Source organism: Sturnus vulgaris, chromosome 12 (assembly GCF_052056855.1).
Source record: "Sturnus vulgaris isolate bStuVul1 chromosome 12, bStuVul1.hap1, whole genome shotgun sequence".
NCBI lineage: Eukaryota > Metazoa > Chordata > Aves > Passeriformes > Sturnidae > Sturnus > Sturnus vulgaris.
In genome coordinates this window covers 17,015,230-17,036,948 of record NC_142254.1, presented here as the reverse complement: position 1 = coordinate 17,036,948, position 21,719 = coordinate 17,015,230, and the positions used below count along the sequence as shown (strand labels likewise).

Below are 21,719 nucleotides of genomic sequence, written 5' to 3'. Positions count from 1 at the left end.
AGCAGAGACTGAATCCACTTTGGGTGTGCACTTCTGACTTGTTATTATTTCAGGCTTCAGAAGAAGAGGAGATTGTTGATCTAATGCTAATGAAACTCTTCAGTTTCTTCGGGATAAAATGCAAGAAGGAAGAGAAGCCGGTCACTGGCGAACAACTGGAACAACCTGACAGCGAGTGAATGAAGATCACCTTGAAAAGTCGCTTTGCTTGTGGGCAAAGTATTTAATTGTTTGCTATCAGCTGCAGTGGTTAGAGTTAGGTTAGATTATAGGCTTAGGTTATTATTGCTTCTGATTAAAATGAGTTTTTCCGAGGGAATGGCTGGAGCTGTGTCAGAGGAGGTTTGTGTTGATGTCAGGAAAAGGTTCTTCAGGTGTTCGGGCACTGAAAAGGCTCCCCAGGGAATGGGCACGGCCCCAAACCTAAGAGAGCTCATTAAGCATTTGGACAATGTTCTCAGGCACATGTGGGATTGCTGGGGTGTCTCTGCAGGGCCAGGAGTTGGAGTTTGATTCCTGTGGGTCCCTTCCAACTCAGCCTATTCCGTGATTCTGGGAAATCATCCCCAAAGTGCTGCTAGCGTGTAATTCTGGAGTAATAGCTAAGAAAGAGCGGTAACGCTGAGGCTAAACATCCCACGTGCACTTGCTGTAGACTGGGCGGGTGTATTTATTTAATAAACACGAGCGGCTGTTGCACTGTTTGGTTAAATCCTCTCGGTCCCTGCCGCGGCGGCGCACGGAACATGGCGGCTCCCTCAGGCCGCCCCGTGCCCGCAGCCGGCGGGGCACGGAACCCATCCCGGGGCGCGGAGCGGAGCCCGGGGCGCAGAGCCCAGCGCAAAGCCGGGCCCGGGCCGCTCCTCAGGGCCCGCGGGGCCCCCGGGGTCACCGCTTCGGCCCCGCCCCGCCGCCATCGCCGCCTCCCGCCGGCACCGCCCCCGCCCGCCCCCGGCAAAGATGGCGTGGCGGGCGCTGCGGCGGGTCGGGCCGGTGCTGGCGCCGCGCTGCCCGCTCCTCCCGCTGCCGGTGCGGGGGCCCGCGGCCCGCAGGCTGGGCACCAGCTCGCTGCTGCAGTCCGGTGAGTCGCGGCCCGAGGGAGGGAGGCGCGCGGCGGGCGGGCGGGACAGCGGCCCGGTGCTGCGGGGAGCCGGCGGTGCCCGGCAGGGTGGGCTGCGGGGGCTCGCCCCGGCCCAGCCCGCGGGGGAACCTCGCCAGCCGGGGCTGGGTACGCGGAGCGGCCGGAGCGCGGGTCCCGCTGGTTCTATCCCTCCGTCCCTCCCGCCGTGCTGTGTCCCGGCGGCCCCGCGATGCTGCAGCCGCCCGGAGACCCCCGGTATCGGCGGGGCCCGGAGAACGTCGCAAAATGGCTGAGCCCCCGAGGGCCCCTCACCTGCCCCCGGGCGCTGCTGGCACTCCTGGCCCCGATCCCACAGGAGCAGCTCCGTTAGTTGGCCAGAAACTTTTAAGCTCCTCTCCACTCTGCAGTTTAGAGCAAAGCGGCTCAGTCCCCCGCTGTTCTCACAAAGTGGCTTCGCAGAGCGAACCGAGCGGGCAGCGCACCAAAGTAGCGGATCGCTTTTCCCGGGATTGCCGCTCGCAAGCAGCTGGATGTGGGCTCCAAGGAGCATCAGCAGCACAGGAAGGGGACGGGGTGGGTGAATGGCAGAGGCAGAGCCGCAGCAGGGACCCAGCCAGGCTTGCAGGGCCTTGAGCCGCTCGGGGCTGCACAGGTTTGGCTCTGGCTCCTGTGCAGCCACAGCTGCAGGAGGGCACGGCAGGGGATGCATTCGTGCATCAGTGCATGCTATGATTCTGCATTTGGTGTAGTTAATTCTGAAAGCATCTACTGATGTCAAAGCTCTCTTTGAATAGAAATTACCCATGAAAGTCTGAAAAACAGAATCTGTGGTAGTGTAGCAAACAGAAATGTTTACAAAGTCAATGAGAAGTGGAGGAGACTATGTTGTAAAAGTAATGACTGCCACTAAGAAGAGCTCATCCATTTCTTTAGACAATCTTAAACCTACCTATTTGTCTTCTGCTGCAAGTGAAAGAATTAATATTTATTCTTCATTACTTGCAAACCGAGTCAAGATCTAAGCTTTTTTTCACTATTCTGGCCAATGTATCCATTGTTTTTCTGTACACATCACTTGAAGGCATAACAAACAGTGCTTTTGTTTGAGGCAGAGAAGAAAGTTTTGTATGCCTCTTTGTGGAGGTGTGAGTTCACTCTTCGGGAATATGTGAAATATTTAATAGAGGCAGGTTACACTAAGTGAAGGTTCACAGTGTGCTAGTTAAGCTAAAACCAAAGTCCTGTTGCAATGAATGAAGTTAGAGTAAATTCAGCTGCTCTTCTGTAAAAGAATGCAGAGAGAGATTTGGTATGCATTGGCATTTCATATTCCTTTAGGTTGATTTATTTAATGGACTGACCACCTAAGCTCAAAGTTCAAATTTTGAGATTACTTATTAACTGTTTTTAATTTGACCTTTACTTTATTTGCACTGTTTTTTTGTTGCATGCTCAGAATTTTAATTTTTCCTTTTTTTTTTTTTTTTTTGTCCTGCAAGAAAGTTATATGCTCTTCTAACTGTTCAGGACATTTCACTGCTGTATTCCAAACTGGTGTGAAAATCTCCTGGTTTTTTATTAGCCTTGCTTTATAAAAAGATTCTATACAATATTATTATCCTGAGTAAAAATGTTTGGCTCCTTTGTGCTGTGTGTAACATCACTAATGTTCAGCTTGGGTTTGAGATTTGTCAATTGTCGTTCTCCATTCTTACGGTTCATTACTCGTTTCCAATAGAATTCCCATGGGTTTAACATCTTGACCCAAAATGATTTGAGACATTTAATGCTCTGTTCATTTGAGTGTGTCATGAAATTTTTTTGTAGTTATAAGTAGTGCTAGATGAAATTCTATGGATTTTTGACTGATAATCCATGGAAAAATACTTCATATTTACAGTTTACTCATGTTTGTGTATTATACTTGCAAACCCACATATTGTTCTACCGACATCTATAAAACTGGGCCCTGTTCTAAGACAAACTGTTTTATCTGAGGCTTGCTACTCTTGAACTTTTCAGACACGAGAGGATCACTGCAACAGAAGAAGCTTAAAGTATTGACAGTCTGGAAAGCTTTTAGCAGGTCTGCAGTGAGAGCTTCTGTTTTCCTTCTCGTACAATTTTAGAAAATACACAAGGATTTGCAGAAGTTTGGTTTCTCTGGTGTTTGCCTTAAAGAATCCAGCCCACAGGATGAGCTTGAGAGGAGAATTTTTAACTCAAAAGGAAAGTACAGCTGTACTACTCTGGCACTAATCACTCAGGGAGCTGTTTCAGAAGTCACCTTTTCCAGCTTCTACAACATCCCTTGCCTGACTGGATGGGTGCTGCAAGTGGAAAATAAAAATATATATTTTTTTTTAAGTGTTAGAAGTTATCTACAGGGAAATTATGTAGAAGTGAGAAAATGGACATGGCAGGCTGAAAATTGTCAGAGTAAGAAAAGGGCCAGGAAAAATGTTCCTTGTTTCAGTTACTTCTTTTGAAGTTTCTCCACATGACTTCATTTTACAAATTGCCTCTAATAAAGTTGTCTTGAATCTTCCAGATCTGAAATGTAAGGAAAATTGTAACCTTGCTGTGAAAAGACTTAACAAGGTTTTAACAGACCAATTTTAAACTGATACAGAATAACGACTGTGTTCTTCTCACAGTAACAATATTAACAGAGAGCAATTCTATTAAGTTGTGGTTGTCTGTATGAGTTGCCTTATTAATTTGTCCTCTATTAATTTGCTTAATATTACATAGAACTGTGCCATCTTTGCACTTTGAATGAGATGCTGTAATGCTCACAGTGTTTCTAGAGTCACCAACACTGGCCTTCCCAGCCATAATAAAGTAGTTATCAGAAATAAACACTAAATATGTTTGAAAAGCCACTGTGCTATCACAGAAATGTATAACTATGAGTAAAATACACATCTAAGCTTTAGATTTGCACTTCTGTTTGAAGTAGAGCTGCTCCTTTTGCTCCTGTACTTTATCAGTCTCCAGATGGTTGCAGAGGAACTGATAATACTCTGAGCAGAACACCCCAGAGCCTCTGCTCTCTGTCGCTGAGCATGTTCTATGCTTCTGTAAATTCCTGTGCTGGTTAAAATATTTTGCAAGAAAAATGAACAAAGTCAGTGAAAAGCCCCACAGTTTAAGCCTGCGGATGTGTTACTGTATTTAAGCGAGCAACATGTCACTTTCTGAAATGTTTTGTTTCCTTTTAGCCCGCAAATTCACAGACAAGCACGAATGGGTATCTGTGGAAAATGGCATTGGAACAGTAGGAATCAGTGATTTTGCACAGGTATTGATCCCTCCCCCCCTTGCCCAGGTCTGCAATATTTATTTATGCCTATTTGCTCTGTCCTTGCTCTTTGGACATTTACTGTTCTTTTGTTGTTTTAATTGCATGTCTTTTGGACCTGAGTCTATCCCATTATTTGTGATATTTGTGCCATCTCAGCATTCTAATAAGGTCCTAATAGCTTCAAATTGAGCCTGTGGAGAGCTGAACTTGGTGAGAAATGTCAGTGTTCTAAGCCTGAACAGTTCATGGCTGTGTGAACAGGACATCATGTACGTTTTCAGGTCAAATTTCCTTTGAACACAAATATGGTGAAATCCTTCTGGCTAAAGAACAGTTGTGAACAGATGTACAGCATGGCATATATTTCTTACTCTTGGACAGGAATTCCTTTGGATTTTTTGTTCTCATGCAAGTACTTGATTTGGAATTGTCACAGGCAAATTCTGTGCTGTATGTAAAACTTAAAAAAGAATGGGACAAGCTATCAATAAATGGAATTAATGTTTTTCAGGACAAGCAGCATTTCTTTTAATCTCAAGTTTCTGTCAATAACTAATACCCCGGGAGATCTCTGGCCTTTTGTAAGATAGGGTACATGTGTCAGGGAAGAGTTGAGCCAATTCTTATGGTGCTAAGGGTCCCAATTAAGTCAGTAAGGACAAACTGTGTGCTAACAGCTCTCTGTAGCTGATGCTGAGAAGAAGTTATTCCTCATTCTACCAGAAGAAATCTGCATATAAACTGAGCCTGAGGTTTATTAGCACTTGGGGCATGATAACACAACAGTTTATTCATATTAAGTGTTTGCTAAGAAAAAAGTGAAAAATACGCAATCTGTAAAGAATGAGAACGATATTTAGACACCAAGAATACTTAAATGCACATTCTAGAGTTACTGCATCAGTCCTCTCCTATGTATAGTTTTGTTAATGTATGTTCTTATGCTTTTGTTTTTCTTTTAAGGAAGCACTAGGAGATGTTGTTTACTGTAGTCTTCCAGAAGTCGGTACGAAATTGAGTAAAAATGGTAAGTTTCAGTTCTAGTTGATCTTGAAGTGATTATTCTGCTCATCCCACTCCTCCTTTACAAATACAGATATTCTGAAATAATATTTATGGTCATTAATACCATTATAAAGCTTCTGGATGCAAAATTAATTCAGATTTTTCTACAAGAGGCAGCTTTCTTTTTAAATTCTCACTGTCATACTGCTTAGCAGCAGAAAATACACACTTTTAAATCTGTGAAGATACTTATTAAAAATAAAGTATTAAAATATTTTTTGTAATAATTTTATCTATACTCAGTTTTTAAAATATTTATGCTTTGATCTGAACTTGCAAGTATTTATCTGTAATTCTCCAGTTATGCATTTTGGGAATTGTGTGATGTGAAACTTCTAATTGATATCAAGCTCTAATTTTTCTATGAATATAGAGACTCAGTAATTTTGGGGTATCAAATGTGATCACAGATTTTTGCTTGTTAGTGATGTAAAAGTTGTTACATTCTTCATCATTCAATTTTATAACTTTTCCTGTTAAAGAAAGTGAACATTAACAGGTAGAAATTAAAAACCTTTTCCTGTCTTAACATAGAGAGCTGTCTCATCAGTATAGGAAGAAAAGATTGTTATTATTTTCAGACAATTTTTAAAAAAGAAATGGAGGTTTATGTGGTAAAGTAGAAAGCCTTTCTTCTGCTATCCTTCCTGTGGAATAGATCCCTATCAAACTGTTTTAGCCAAATCTATTCCATTGAATGCTGACTGTTAGACAAAAGGTCTCTTTGTGTAGGATTTTAATTAACCAATTTGTAGTTTTGCTTTATTTGAAGGAATTTAATTTCCATTTAAGTTCTCTTTTCTACCCGTTCCGGCCTCAGTCTAATTCCAAGCTTTCCCAGAACAAGTTGTTCTCAGGTCCCTTGTGCTGGTGCCTATCTACTCCTGTGACAGCTCCCTGTTCCTTCAGCCTCTGTCTTGTTTGCTTGTGGCTGAGAGCTGCTGTGGATTAACACTGCTCCAGGCACCATTTCCATAACTCCCTACAAAATAGGAAAAAGGGAAGAGCTGCTGGGTGCTTCCAGTGTGGTGCTTCTGAATACTAATGTGTGTTTTCCAGTGAGTGCAAATATAAGACTTGATATTGTTTCTGAAGGAAAAATAGGATTGCAGAAATTGTGGCTGTGTTGATTTTGTAACCAAATTACAGAAAAAAGGTTTAAATTGTAGATAAAAGGCATATTTTAGTCTCTTGAAAAAGAGCTGGGTGTTGTTCCTTCTAAGTCAATATCATATGTGCTGTGGGGTTTAGGCAAAGGATTAACCAAATGTAAGGAATTCCTGTCCCTTCTGCAGTAGCCAGCTATCACAAATTCCCCAGAATTGAAGAGCATAAACATTAAATTTGATAATGCTGATCCTTGTCATAAAGTGGGTGACTTCCATCTGTTTTCTTGCTCAAGATCAAGACATTTCTTCACTGGTTGGGTCGTCACCAGAATGTCTGACTGAACAAAGGGAAGTGCTTTGTGTTTTCCCCTTAGAAACATTCAATCACATTCTCTGTTTCAGATGAGTTTGGGGCTTTGGAAAGTGTGAAAGCTGCTAGTGAACTCTACTCCCCTCTCTCAGGAGAAGTGACTGAGATTAATGCTGCTCTTGCAGATAATCCAGGGCTTGTCAATAAGTCCTGTTATCAAGATGGTAAGATGTCACTTTTCTCTTTTAATACTGACTACTATGTGGATTCTTGCTAATACAAGTGGTTCTGCAATTCCTGTTCTTCCAGCTTAATGGTGTGGAGACTTAAATGGAATATAGTGAATATAGTTCAAGCCAAATAAAATTTAACATAAAATCATTATCACAGTGTCATCTTTGAACAGCTTATTTTCAGATATACACTGTGGCTGAATTTAAATCTATTTGCCTTGACTGCATTTCTGAGTTCTGGATCTTGTAAGAGTTCATGATACTGAGAGATCAGGCTCCTTTATTCTTTCCAGACAGCATTTCCCTCTGCCACTGTCACAGCCAGCAATAAATTACACAACTGCTCTGACTCTTGTGGGATATTACCAATTCTTTTTAATTTCCTAACTACAGGTTGGCTTATCAAGATGACTGTGGCAAACCCTGCTGAACTTGATGAACTGATGACCGAAGATGCCTATGAGAAATACATAAAATCCATTGAGGACTGAGCTGGAATAATGAAATAAATTAATATAAAATCTCAGTGTAGTTTGTCATCAATTAAGGAAATACTGAATATCCAGTTTTGGCAACTTGAAAAATACCACTTAATATCACATATACAAGACTAGCAATAATTACAGTGTTTCACATCTGTGTACCTGTGAGGGTTTTTTATTCTGTTGTCTAATTCATGTAACTGCAGATGTTATCTATAATATTTTGGGAAACAAAATTAACTTGCTAAAATATATAGTTCCATAGAACTATATAAACGAAATAATATAAACTAAATATTTGACATAAAATTTAGTAACAATGGCCTTAAGGTGGCAATTTTGTTGTAGGCACATGACTGTTCTCATAACCTGGACTACAGTTTTCCCTGAAACACTTTTCTATTACTCCTAAACCACTGAAAAGCAGTGTATTCCTAACCTACTCATTTTCTTCTTTCTTAAGGTTGCAAAGATGATACCAAAAAAGGAAAAGCCATATCAACTACCTCTCTGTGTGATTTTTATTTCTTTACAGAACTTATTCATCTTTTGCTTTCCTTTTTTTTTTTTTTACTGTGTAATCAAATAGTCCTGCCTGTGAGGCAGGAGGGATGGGGCCCCTGCCTTCCCCTTTCTTTGCTTTCTTAGTGTGCAAAGCTCCTGCAGTGATTGTTTATCAAGGTTCTACAGTGGATTATTGAGGCTGTATTTTTGTCTTGTAAACACTACCTAAGTCAGAAGTAATTAAGGAATTAATTTTACTTTTTTTGCCAGGCAATTGTGGTGATTTCAGCAGAGCAGGTACTTGTGGAAATCATGTGATCAGCAACAGTTTGACATATCATGTATCCACATGTGTCTGTATTTAAGGTCAAGTAGCCAACTGCTCTAATGACATCTGGGACTGAACCCAAAACTTCCCTTTTGCAAACCAGTGAACTAAAGCCCCTGATTCCATTAGACTTAATATTTAATGAATCCACTGAATGAATGTGTACTCAAGGTGGAGTTATACACACCTGCACTTTAGGAAAACACAATAGTACAGCAGAACTCTGGTCTCAGAGTTTTCCCCACAATTTTAAAATGGTTATTAGCAGCTGAGCACAAAATGGGAACAAACCCCAACGATTTAAGTTTATCTAAGAGGAAGCAGGGGAATGCTTAATTTCATATAAGATGACTAAAGCAAAATTCATATTCCTTTGAAACTTCCTTTTTTCTGAAGGGATATGAATCACAGTGCATAAATACACCGATGGTAATACAGAAACCTTTCCAATGTATAAAAGGAGGGTTTCATTTATGATCTGAAGAGATGTCAAAGTAATTGCTGTGGTGGGTTTTGGGTTTAAATCCTAGGAGCAAACTTGTGCTGCACAAGTCACACATCAAAGCCCTGCCAAGAGAGAATCCACTGTGTATTTAAGATGGTTTCATCTTCTCCACAGGAGTTAAACTGCAAAATGGGTAAGAGGAAAGAGGGAGTTTAGAACTCCTGTGGAACAGTCAACTTGGCAGTGGTTGATAAAACAAAAGGCTCTTGTAAACCTAGTGTAAATGTTTTAAAAACTCTCAGTACTTATCCATTATTCACAGTTCCATGTAGTATTTATGGTGACAACATTCTGGGTTCAGAGAGCTGGGAGCTTCCTTTTGGCCTCTTACAGTAAAACTCCCTGCCTCAGTTTGAGTCTTTCACGCCCTGTGCACTTTGGAAGAGAAAGAGAAAGTTTGTTTCAAATACAGTAAGTGCAGGCACATTGAGGTTGGAATGCAGGAAAATGTTTCTAGTTGATACTGTTTCTTTCACCTTCTTTTTTCCCACTTGGCTAGAGAGTAACAGCCCTTTGTTTTTTGCCAATAATAGGTGACCCTTGTTGATCTCCCCTTAGAGGTTAGTCCAGAGCACTGTAATGCATTTTTATACCATTTTCCCTTAAAATGTTTGTATTCTTTTATTTTAATTAATAAAATAGTAATGATTATTTCTGTAATGACTATGGGAACCTGGGGAACAATAAAAAACTAGCAAATTTGGTCTCTTCTCAAACTTTGCCCATTTAAACTGTATTAGCAGTTTGCATACATCAGTGTGGATAAATGACAGCTGTCTGGGAAAAGTACCCAAACCAGAATTCAACCTCTCATGGTGTACAGGTGGAAAAGTGATGCTCTGTTGCTTAAAGAGCAGGATCAAGAACATTTCTGTCTGTAATTCTTTTAAATTTTTATACAACTTTAAAGTGACTTATTCCTCTTAAAATGGGAACAAAAGTACTTAGATGGCTCTTTATTTTTTTTAATGTGGTTTATGCAAGAGCTGTAGTGTTCAGCAGTTTAGGACAAATGATGTCTATTGGACTAAATATTTTTATACCTGTTTACACTTCACTCAACTGTTCGAATTATGCTGCCAAAAACGTTTGATGGTTTGCTACCCAAGCAGAGCTCCAAGCATCTCATGACTTTACTAAGTTCAGCAGCAGGAAGCCTCAGACACAGCACCAGGCACTGCTAAGCCAGACTGCAAGAGCAGGAATACAGCACTTGCTGACATGTATCCATAATGAATGTCTTTATCAACATAAAAAGATGGAGTGAATGTGCATTACCTTTGGTCTATGACACAATTTTAAATGTTTTTATGTAAATTGTTGGGGAGAACGTCAAACTTGTTCACCAATGTGTGCTCCTACAGAAAATTAGTAAAGGAGGGGACTTCTTACAAAAATAATCACTTTACCTGTGACCTTTTAAGGCTTGATCCTGAGCTTAAAAACTTAACAATTACAATTACAGGATAATTTATATACATTATAGATTCAAACCATTGGTTTACAGCAAGTTATAATCCCACAACCAATAATTACATCTCTGTACCTCCTGGGGGTTAATTGTATCATCACTTTTCTTTGTGCCAACACTTCCTCACTGTTCCACAAGTACCAACCCCTTTATCTCCCCAATTATCTATCTGACTAATAGAAGCTAAACTTGGAACTAAGTTTTTCAATCCATATTTTATTTTCCAACATTTTTATCAACATCAGGTCCCAAAAGCCTGAATACCTTAAATTTTTTCTGTTTTTCAGCCAATGGAGTGCTGCATCTCTCTGTGAATCTTGGGCTTGTCATGTATATAAATAGAAATCATGTAATTGTTACTTCTTACTAGAGAGAGAAAAAAAAAATCAATGTTTTAAACTGAAAGAACTAAAATACATCAAAATACTTGGCAGTGTTTTGATGAGCATAAAAGAAGGGCAATGTCAGCTTCACTCTCATTAAATGAGCAGTGAGACAATCTGTTAAGCAGCTCTGATTAGAAGTGCAGCAAATCTCAGTATCCAGTGCTTGCCTGAAGCAGTGTCTGCAGACAAGGGATGTCCTGTGGCCAAGGATCCTTTTTCCTTGTCCTTCAGACTGATAGGTTGGGAATCTAAAATATCCCCGTAGAAATGGTTCCCATCACTGAATTTTAATCTGCCAAACTGACACAGAAAGGACAGGATATCCATCTTCAGCCCAGCCGAGTGAATAAACGGAACTGCAGCAATCAATCATGCTCTGTGCACACGAGATTCTGCTGTGATGGGGGGAGATCACACAGCAAAGAGGCAAAGGGAACTGCAGCACCTGCACTAAACACTCTGGAGAAGAGAAAGAAAACCTAAGAATATCGCAGAATTATTTAATAAACGCAGGTCACCAGTGGAAAAGAATGCTTCAGGTTACAAACGGTGCCCCTGACTGAAATGACTGCAATTAAAACCAGGAATTATCGCTCAGATTCACCACACGGTGGCACCTGGGACCTGGGAGCGGGGCGAGGAGCGCAGCCAGCGCCCAGGGCTGCCGGCTCAGCGCGGCTCCGGGCCACGCACTCGCCCAGGGCCACTGCAAGAGCAGCACAAGAGATGAATACAGCCCGCTCCATTGAAAAGGTTTAAAACACTCACACATTTCTCACAGCACTGCATGTAACAAAGAAATTAACTTCAACCTCGTTTCATTGTACGCAGCATCCTGTGACTGAGCTAATGGAAAACAGCAGCTTTGGGGATGATTTCCAGGGAACAGCACCTGTAAGGCTTTAAAAGACTCTCGAGCAACGTCCAGTCATTCTAAATTACCACCAAGATATGCTGCAGACAGCACAGACAAATTTTGAGAGCAGCTTGGGAGTGTCCTTGATGTAATTTATCCACTCTTCCCACACTGCTTGAGACAGTCTAAGAACAGTCCTTGGCAGCAGAATTGACTCTGTGGTATCTGGATTGCTTAGAGTTTGCCCCACAATATTGATGTGTCTCTTCCTGACAAAGCATAATTCAGTCACTTCAGACCTGATCTATTTTAATGCAGTACAAGTATCCTGCATCCTTTGCTATTAGGCTGTTTTATTTGTCATTTGTTTATAGCATTTAATTATTTATGCTGTTGAAAGTATTTTGCTTTAGAGAAGGATTTAAATGCAGGTACAGCACTTGTACCTTTCTCTGACCACGAAAGTCAATCCACAGGACAGGAGGATGAGTCTGCACTTCTCAGGACGGAGGAGAGTTTCTGCTTTCTGCCATCACCTGCCTCCCTTCTTTACTGTATGGGTCTGGATCAAGAGAAAATGACAGAATTAAAAGTTCTTGGCAACTCCTGGCTGTTCTGAGAAGCCCTCACTTGTGCCACAACTTGTAAGGCAAAGCTAGTGATAAAACTGAGGTAATATCACCATTGTACAGATTTTTTTCCTGCAGTGTATCACCCTCATCCACAATGATTATTATTATTATCACTAATAGTAGTAAGACTATCTGAATACTTCACTTATTTTAACTCCTGTTATTAAGAAGACTATCTACAACATGTAATTCTGGTTAATCATCAGATGAATTACCATAGTCATATACTGTCCCATGGAAAAATGAAAAAAAAGAAAATCCAAGAACAACGTAAAACTAATCTTCATTATAATCTTCACTCAGAACTGTAATCTCATTACTTCAGGACCATTCAAATATAACAGCAGTTTTAAATTCAAAGCATGTTCCTTACCAAAAAGAAATCTAAATTACACTCTGTGATTCTAACTAATGCAGTCTAATATTTATGTAATGGTAGCTTAAGAAAACAGTTCTGGATTCTGTAAATTATGTGGGCTAAGAGTTCATTTTTACTTGAACAGAAAGATTAGAGGGATGTTAAATCATGTTAATTCCCTCTGGAAAAAAAAAAGGAAAGAAATCTTAGACTAATATTAATTACTGCACCCTTCCAAAGAAACACACTCACGCACAAAAAAATTATTATTAATGAGACAGCTAGGCAGATGTTCCTGAAAGAGGATAGAAAAATAAGTATACTAATTACATGAGAACAAACACAGAACATTTTTTCTCCTTGTGGCTATATGGCTTTAAATGTATTATAAAAAAGGCTTTAAAAGTGTTAGTTCAAGAAAAGCTGAAAACTGTACTTGGCATTGAAAGAGAAGATGCTGAGTACACCATAAGATTGAATAGCAGCACATTGTAACAATTCAAGAAACAAATATTTTGAAGTAGGCAATGAACAGAGAAAGAATATTTTGAAGAGTGCTTGGGATCATTTAGGTGATACTGGGACAGCCTCAGCTCTGCAGTTCAGGCAGCCCTTCCTCAACCACAGAATGCTAAAATGGGGCTGAAATGGAGCTATTGAAACAAGGCAATTAAAACAGCCACATCCATTTACATCCACTCCCATCCCATCCCCCCTAGAGAACTCCTGCAGCTTCCACAGGGAACATTCAATGGAGACACCCTCAGGACAGGCTGCCTGGAGAATGTGCCCCAAATATCAGGAATTGGTCTCAGGTACATCCCAACATGCACGGTGGAGGTTTTGGAACATCATTGCTTCAGATCCTTAACAAAAAAGACATCGTGGTTTGTTGGTTTAAGAAAAAGAAAGAGTTTATAGTCACCACATGCTCATGATTCGTCTCAGTAATCTTTAATGGCAGCTAGAAGCTACAGATTTATAAATATCTCTTTTTCATAATTGTGACAAGCAGTGACTAGATGCAGTTTTGGTGGAAAATTTTCTGAAATACTGTAAGGCTAGGTAAATTACAAGGCATTATTAGAAAATGTTGATTTTGACTTTTGGTGATATTACATTAACTTTTACAAACATTAGAAACAAACATTATTTGGTGAAATAGAAACATTGCAGAAGACACTACAACCAAAAGTAATTTACTAGTCAAGTACAGAGTTAAGTAACTTTTTTTTTTTTTCCAGAATGAAATCACAGTAAATCAAAGAAACAGTAATAAACACCTGCATGTTGAAGAACATTCTCTTCAACAGACAGAACCTCTATTTGTGTAACACTACAAGGGAGGAGTTGGGTTTGCTCAAACCTCTCCAAGAACAGCAATTCTGTCACAGCAATTTTCCTGCAGCACAACCTGGATTCGTGTCCAGATGTTGGCAGGTTTTGCACCCAGGATGCCCCTCCATGAAGGAGGCACAGGAGGTACACAAACATTTTTATAACACAGTTCAGAAACTTGACACACGAGTAATCCCAGCCAATTTTAGTTTGACTATTTTCGATAAGCTTTAAAAACACATTTATAAGCTCTTTGCATTTAAAAGTGTAGCACAATTTGGCTTTTTGTTTTAAGATACAGAAATACAAAAATTTTAAAACTCACAACAGTAACACAACTTTTGTCCTAGAAGGTGATAAGTGTAATATATGAGACTTGATTATGCAATGTTATGAAATATTGTCTTATTGTTATTCAGAGGAATTTCTTATGATTTAGTGAAGTCAGGTTGGACAAAACAGAGCCTAAAGTTGTAACACCATTTAAGACACACAGTTTCCTTAATGACACTTTAAACAGAATATTCTATACATAACACACTGATACATGAACCACACTAATCAAGTTAATCCCTATAAAAACAGATGCACCATAGAATTGCATAGAAAGAAATCCCTGGCATTAATAGCTTGCACTGGAGACTAGGACTTTCTCCCTGCCTTTCTAGATCAAAGCACATATGTTTTGTAAAAGCACAACTCACACTTGACATTATTCTTAGCTATATTCTTTGGAATCACTAGTGCATATGTTATTTCAAGCAATTTTTATACTTCATGCTATTGTTTAATATCAAAAAACTGAAAATTGCAAGGAAAACATTTCCCTGCCTTCCCCTCCAGAAATGTAATGTAAAATAATCTTCCTATGTAGCATAAAAATAAAATCAGATCTTTCCTCAACAACAGAGGCTTCAAGCAAAAGCCAGAGTGATCAATGAAGAGAATATTCACACAAGATGGGGAAACCCAATGTCAAAAATCCTTTCTGTGAGAGTATGTTCAAGCAGTATTTGTAAATTGGATAAAGAAAACCTCCAAGCAATAGCCAATGATTTTATAGCTCAGTATCCACTTTGCTCATGGAAGACCAACATTCAAGCCCATACATAGATGTAAGGAAATACTCTTACCACTTCTTTATTTTAGGGCAATTCTCTCCTATCAGCTGAACCTGAGAAAACCTTCACTGAAACAGGTGTGTTTCCCTGAACAAGTTTAATTTTGAAATACACCACTGTGTTCCATTTTAAATACAATACTGCTCAGTTCTACATAGGAACAGTGGGCTTTGTTTTACAGAAATATTCACTATATTTACTTCTTGCCTTGAACTATTTAAGTTGGAAAATCCTTAATTTCAGTGCTCAAAAATATTTCCATTCCATTAAGTAATCCTTCCATTTACTCCAAGCATGTGCACGTGGAGTACCTACAGGAAACAGAATTACTGAGGATTTGCCAAAAAAGCCATGCAGAATAGCTGGAAGGTAAAAGTAATTTACTTCAGATATTCCTTGCACTGAGCACTTTTGTTTCATGATATAAACCCTGCAGACAGATTAAATCCATCAAAACATTTTAACAATATGCATTATGCAGCATCAGATAAGTAACAGTAGAAGTTGAAAAGACCAAGTCTCCATGAACAGATATCATAGAAAACTAGAACTTCTGGATTCAGATAGAATATATATTTAGAATATCTGTGCAAGAGGTGAATATATAAAACAAGTAAATTCTGCTATACTAACTATAGTCACAATTGGCTTCTTTTTTTACTTAACTACATAAATGCAGAGGTGTACCAGGAAGACATATTTCTGACTGACATTTCTTTTACTGTAATATGGGAATATATTATCAAATCCTTCTGGCTGCTATAGATACATGATTTCTGGCACAGCTAAAAATGTGTCAGGAATTAGGATTATTGTATTTTTGTAAAAATTTCATTTTAATGACAAGTTCATTAATGGACTTGTGGTGGGAGAGCTAAGGAACGCGTGAGCTTTATTTCTAGGAAATGCTGAAAGGCACATAAAAATCTTAATATATGATACGTTCAAAAAATCAGATTCTGATTATTTCTGCAGGTTACTTTACATTAAAATTAGCAGCTGCTTGCCTGTTGGCATTATGGAAAAACATTTCACGTATCTGTAAAGGGATGATGCTCATGCATGAACAGACATTTGTTCATTCAAGTGATATATCTGCCCCTCATATCTGCTGAAACAACTGAGTGTGCACTTACTCTGTTGTTTACTGAGATACTGAAGCACACACATTCACATCAAAAAGGAGAAAGAAAATAATTTACCTGAAATTATGTACATTTAGTGAAAATAAGTACAACACCTTCAGTTGCTGATTTTATGCTAATAAATAATATGTTTAGCTAGCTGAAATTTCATTAGCAGTCACTTAATAGTTCTCATTTGTTTTAGGATTTCTAATAATTAGGGTAAATCTCCAAATTCTTGCCACAGAAGGCATAGAATCACATGCAAAACCCCTACCAGTTCCAGTGTGAAGCAGCAAACATCCTTGTCTATCAGACATACAGTACAACTGGACTCGCTGTATAAATGAGCATTATAGTGCACATAAAATAACATGGCACATTTCACAAAGCTACATAAATGACAGACACATTTTTATACCTGCAGCAACGTAAGCAATGAATAATTCACTTACAAGTGAAGTACACGACCTAAGGATTATTGCCTTGCCTAAACCATTCTGTATCACTTGGAAAGGGAGGTGGCATGGACCCCATTCATGCATATAAAACCATTTTTTCCAGAAACAGATTGGCTTGAAAATTTTCAAATATTTAACTTTGCTTGTGAAAGTTTTTCTTGAACAATATTCTTTAGAAATACAATTTTAAAAAGATGTTTCACTCAAGCTCCCAATAAAACAATTGGTGTCCTGCCAACTTGAAAATGACCCCCTTCAACACATTTTTCTCCTCAAAATCATTGTTTATGTATTATATAAATATCATTTGACGTTTCTATTTCATCTCCACTTATCACAATGCTTCTAGCAAGTGTTAGATGGAATAGATGAGTTCAGATTTAAATATAAGGGACTGAAAACTACATGAAGTGGAAAAATACTCCCACCCATTGAACTGAACACGTGTTTGGAAATATGAATAAACCTTTCTCAGAAATAAATTCATGTGACAGAAGTGCAAATATGTAATCGAAGTAGTGCAGTTTTGGCATATGCTACTGATAATTTCCATGAAAACATCTCCATCTCCTTCCACAGACTTCATCAATATCATCAATAGCATTCTCTGGTCAAAGCTGCCTGGCTGCAGCCTTCCCTTTCCAGGCATTACAATGGAGCTGTCTCTAAATTTTCTACAAGACCATGTCTTTTCCTGGGCTTGCACCTGTCTCATCAATAATCTCTGACCAAGCCCATAAAGTTACTCACAAAATTTAGGTTGAGATCAGGATTAATTTCTTGAAAGCTCAGGAGATTGTTCTGCAAAACACTCTACTGGTATTCTATGACTTCAAAAGGTTGAATATTCAGATTTGCATGTGGCAGATGTGGCCATAAATAAAAGAACAATAATATCTGAACAGTATTATAAAGCCATAGCCCAATTCTGCCTGTAAAATTCCAACCCAGAACAACAGTAAGTTCACCTAAGTCATGATAAAAAATAAAATACAACAACCTCCTTGTGCACTGGATACACATACATCCACTCAGGTAATCCAGATTGAAAATGTTTAAGCCACAGGTGCTAGAAGGAGATTTTAAATCTTTTTTAAAGACTTTTGGAGAATTTTTAGAGACCTACATACTCCGCATAAATCAAATGACAATGAAAACTGCCAATCACTGGAAAATAATTTTAGAGATCTAGAATTGCTTAGAGTTAAAAATGTTTTTTTTAAAAACACTGCCTGTGTTTTTTAAAGCCATTGAAACAATAAACAGGAAATCCTGTTAAAACTTCATAAGCAAAGTTGCAGCATCAGTTGATCTAAAATGCATAGAAACTACTTTTTTCTCCAAGCATTTTCATTAGTCCACATAACTGCTGTTGGTTCACTCTGTCAGTTAAAAAGGCCAAGCTTTGGAAAGCTACAACACATAAATAAATGATGGTTTGCTATATTTCTACCAGGTTTCAAAGTGCTTTCAAATGGAGACAAGTCCTTTTCTTTCTCTCCAGTATTAAGGCTCTTATAAAAAGTAAAGTTCAACTAAAAGACACTTGGGCTTGCTTTATCAAATACACCACTTAGTATGTTTTAATCATGAACATTTTAAGACCCTAGTTGTGCAATTCTAGCTTGATAAATGTGTTCTAGTAACTCACAGAATCACTGTAATACAAGGTGGGGCCCTTAATATACTAAAATGTGAAATACTTAGTAGATGCTACAGATGACTGTGTATTTCTTTGAAGTTTGGTTTCATAACAATCACTATCAGGGATTAGAGCACTGACGGGGAAATTAAAACCAAGCTACCAATATTACAGAAAGCAGTCTTGCTATTACTTCCATTAAAACAGAACCAGTAATCTACAGAAATGAAATTAAATACTCTTTCTCCATTGAGTTTACAGACCTCTTTTTTTCCCCCAGAATTTATAAGTTTAATTATTCTGACTGAATCAGACCCTCAGGAGACAAAACTGTTCCCAATTCTCACCAGAGTCAAAAGGTTCTGTGAGAACTCATTACTCCACACATTACTCAAGCTGCTTGGGACACTTAACCCTTTCAAGAAACACAAAAATTCAGAAAAAAAAAATCACATTTCATCCCAAAACAACCTACAGAAAATCCAAAACCTAAAGGCCTGATCTTACAGCCCTTCACAACCAGAAAATCACAATGACATGGTTTTACCACTCTCAGAAGCTCTATTTGCAGAGGCCCCTCTCCAGCAAACACATACATGCCTCAATCCTGGAAAATTAGCACCCAGATTTGGCACCAGCACAACCTGTATTCAGCTGAACTCCTGAAAGAGCATGTTTAAAAAGGAAAATGCTTTGTTTAGCGCTAATATAGTTTAAAACATAACTTTGAAGGCAGAAGCCGATATGCTATGTAATTTTGATTGGTATACTTTTATCTAGCAAGGTAGAACTTTCTTTGATTTATCTGATTAAACCTCACCAGTTTTGTGAAATCCATCACTTACTGAAATTATTACGAATAATTTGGAGCAGGAAATTCAGAAAGCAGGCTCCTGCACTGACACTGCTTAATTAAACTGTTAACAGGAATAAAAATGAAGGTGTTGCTCCCGATGCAGACTGGAATTACGGATTCAACTCTTGCCGTCTCTCGCTCCTTTGGTGCAATTCCACGACTTTCCTGCTGACCTGAACACAAGCAGCTTTGTGGGACCAATCCTACTGAAACAAACACCAGATCCTGACAAACTTTTCCATCAATGTACCACATGAATTCTAAACCAAAACACTTTCTTTAAAATATCCCTCAGTGAATTGCGCTTCAAATAGAATGTGATGACCTTTTTTTCTTTCTAACTATGATTAAATAACCGAAATAGGGTTCAAATGTAAAAAACCCAAAACAAATCTTTGCTTTAAATCGAACACTTTCATTGCATAATGAAACACAGCTACGCCTTAGGGCATCCGTACTTTTGTCTTTTAGGGTTCAGAACGAATCTGTCCCTGAGCCTGCACTACCAGGCCCTTGACCCCGCGGGACAATTAACACGAGTGGGTCAGCGAGGCGCTGAGGGTGGATCCAGCCCCCGCTGGAGCCGGGCTTTGCTTGAGCAGGATTAGGCGAACAGGACGGAGGATGGCCCGTGGTAGTGCCCTCCGTGTAACCTGCTGAGGTGACAGCAGCTCAGCCTGACCTCCGGGGCCGGGAGGATGTGCACTCACCTGCGGATCCCGGTCCTGGCAGGCAAATCCCGCACATCCCCGGCTCCTGTCACCGGAGCCACGGCTGCTTTGGTGGAAGTCACAGTGCTCGGGACACTGAGAGGAGCCCGCCCCGGCCTCCCTGCCCACACCCTGCGAGAGCCTGGGGGGCGAGCCAGGGTTCCCCCAGCCCCGCTAGTGACACAGAAAACACAAATTACCCCTCTGTAAACAGAACTTGGGAAAACTCCTCTGGGCGGCTCGGGGGAGCGCGCCGAGCCCCCCCGGGAGGGTCCCCCCGGCCCTGCGCGGGCCCCGCGCCCCCCCGGTTCAGATGAAGTGGATCCAGGCGGAGCTGTCGGGGTCCTGCGGGGGCCCTACGGGCAGGACGCGCTGCCGGCCCCGCAGCCGGTAGTTCTTGCCTTCGTTGTTGTCCCAGTACTCGGCGCCGGCGACGCGGTAGCGGACGGCGAACTCCAGCGTGGTGTCGGCGGCGGCGGCGCCCAGGGGCAGCAGGAAGGCGAAGCGGTCGGTGATGCCGTCGGCCGGCCCGGGCGGCTGGTACGTGGCGGCAGCCTCGGCGCAGCTGGCCCAGCCATTGAGCGTGTAGCGCACCGACACGACCTTCTCGTAGGCGAGGTTGAGGACGCGCACGGCCCCGCGCAGCCCCGCCGGCTCTGCCCGCACCCACTCCAGCCTCACCTTGTGCTGCCGCACCCGCTCCGCGAAGCCGGGGCTGGCGCCGGGCTGCGGCGGGAACAGCGGCTCCAGCAGCGGCGGCGGCGGCCCGAACAGCACCGGCTCCAGGTCGCCCAGCGCCGGTGGCTTCCTGGTCTTGAGGAGGTCGGCGGGGCGCGGCGTCGGCGGCGCGGGCAGCGGCACCCGCGGCAAGTCGGCCTCGCAGAAGAGGTGCACGGAGGTGAGCTCCAGCCCCAGCGAGTCGGCGAACCGCACGGTCTTGCGGCGAGACGGGCTCTGCTGCAGCGCGGGGCGCAGGCTGCGGTCGCCGGGCGTGGGCAGAGACTTGGCTCGGCGGCGCTGCGTGGGGCTGGGGGGCACGGCTGGCAGCGTGGGCTCCCGCCCGCGGGTCGGCGGCGGCTTCTCGCTCGCCGCTTCTCGCACCACGGGCGTGGGCGCGGCGTCGCCGTCGGGGCTGCAGCCCGCCCTGCACTGCTCGGCCAGGCTGCCATAGAGGCAGGCGCTGCAGCTGAAGTTGCGCGGCAGGTAGAGCCGGGGCGGCGGCCCGGGCACCGAGCTGTGCAGCGAGCCCGCCTTATCCATGGGGTGCCGGCGGGAGCGGCGGCGGTGCCGGCGGCTGGCGCGGCACCCGGGGCTCCTCCTCTCGGACCGCGGCGTGCGGATGGCGAGGCGGTGTTAGCGCCCGGCCCGCGGGCTCTGTCTCTCGCCCGGAGCCAGCGGAATGCCCTCGGCGCTGTCCAGGTCGCGGCCGGCCCCGGGGGATGCCGGCGGGTTCATGTGTGCGGGGGCGGCGGCGGGACCGCGTTGCTCTGGCTGCTGCCGCTGGTGACGTGCCGCGGTCAGGCAGCGACACCCGCCCCGAGCCATCCTTCCTTCCCCATGGCTCCCGCCCGCCTCGGTGTCGGCCTCGCCGCGGTCCCTAACTACACCCTGCGCCTCCCCCTTCTGCTCTCCCCAGCACCGTGGCTACGCCGTCCCTCTCCTCCTCCTCATCCGCCTCCTCCTCCCCACTCGCTCTGTTCTGGGTCTTTCCTCGAGGATCTCATCCAAAAGGAGGAGGCGGCAGGGATTCCCCAGTGGAAGCATTAAAATTCATAGCGGCGCTCTCGCTCGTCCGATGCCGTTACAGAAATAGCTGTGAGAGGAAGAGGCAAAGCCGGGC

General features: G+C 42.0%; 3 protein-coding genes across 3 annotated transcripts in view; 2 read left to right on the top strand and 1 right to left on the bottom strand.

Annotated features, from left to right (window-relative positions):
* PKD1L3 (polycystin 1 like 3, transient receptor potential channel interacting) overlaps positions 1-926 on the top strand; it is a 35,898-nt gene extending 34,972 nt beyond the window's left edge. The window contains exon 43 of the mRNA XM_088171791.1: positions 54-926. Coding sequence (XP_088027917.1) covers positions 54-179 — 126 coding nt within the window. The 3' untranslated portion in view covers positions 180-926. The remainder of the gene's footprint in view (positions 1-53) is intronic.
* Positions 927-7,631, top strand: GCSH (glycine cleavage system protein H). The gene is made up of 5 exons (XM_014874454.2): positions 927-1,081; positions 4,306-4,385; positions 5,352-5,415; positions 6,965-7,096; positions 7,499-7,631. The coding sequence occupies exons 1-5, from the start codon at positions 961-963 to the stop codon at positions 7,594-7,596; spliced, it is 495 nt and encodes a 164-aa protein (XP_014729940.1). The 5' UTR covers positions 927-960; the 3' UTR covers positions 7,597-7,631.
* A 5,928-nt stretch (positions 7,632-13,559) lies between these two features.
* Positions 13,560-21,673, bottom strand: LOC106852057 (protein phosphatase 1 regulatory subunit 3E-like). The gene has a single exon (XM_088172069.1). The coding sequence runs from the start codon at positions 21,137-21,139 to the stop codon at positions 20,189-20,191; it is 951 nt and encodes a 316-aa protein (XP_088028195.1). The 5' UTR covers positions 21,140-21,673; the 3' UTR covers positions 13,560-20,188.
* Between the last annotated feature and the right edge of the window lie 46 nt (positions 21,674-21,719).

Bases quoted from the DNA above. Each gene is read 5' to 3' on its own strand.
- GCSH (XM_014874454.2), top strand. From the start codon at position 961: ATGGCGTGGCGGGCGCTGCGGCGGGTCGGGCCGGTGCTGGCGCCGCGC. The intron at 1,082-4,305 runs GTGAGTCGCGGC...GTTTCCTTTTAG, and splicing joins CAGCTCGCTGCTGCAGTCCG to CCCGCAAATTCACAGACAAG. The intron at 7,097-7,498 runs GTAAGATGTCAC...TCCTAACTACAG, and splicing joins TAAGTCCTGTTATCAAGATG to GTTGGCTTATCAAGATGACT.
- LOC106852057 (XM_088172069.1), bottom strand. From the start codon at position 21,139: ATGGATAAGGCGGGCTCGCTGCACAGCTCGGTGCCCGGGCCGCCGCCC.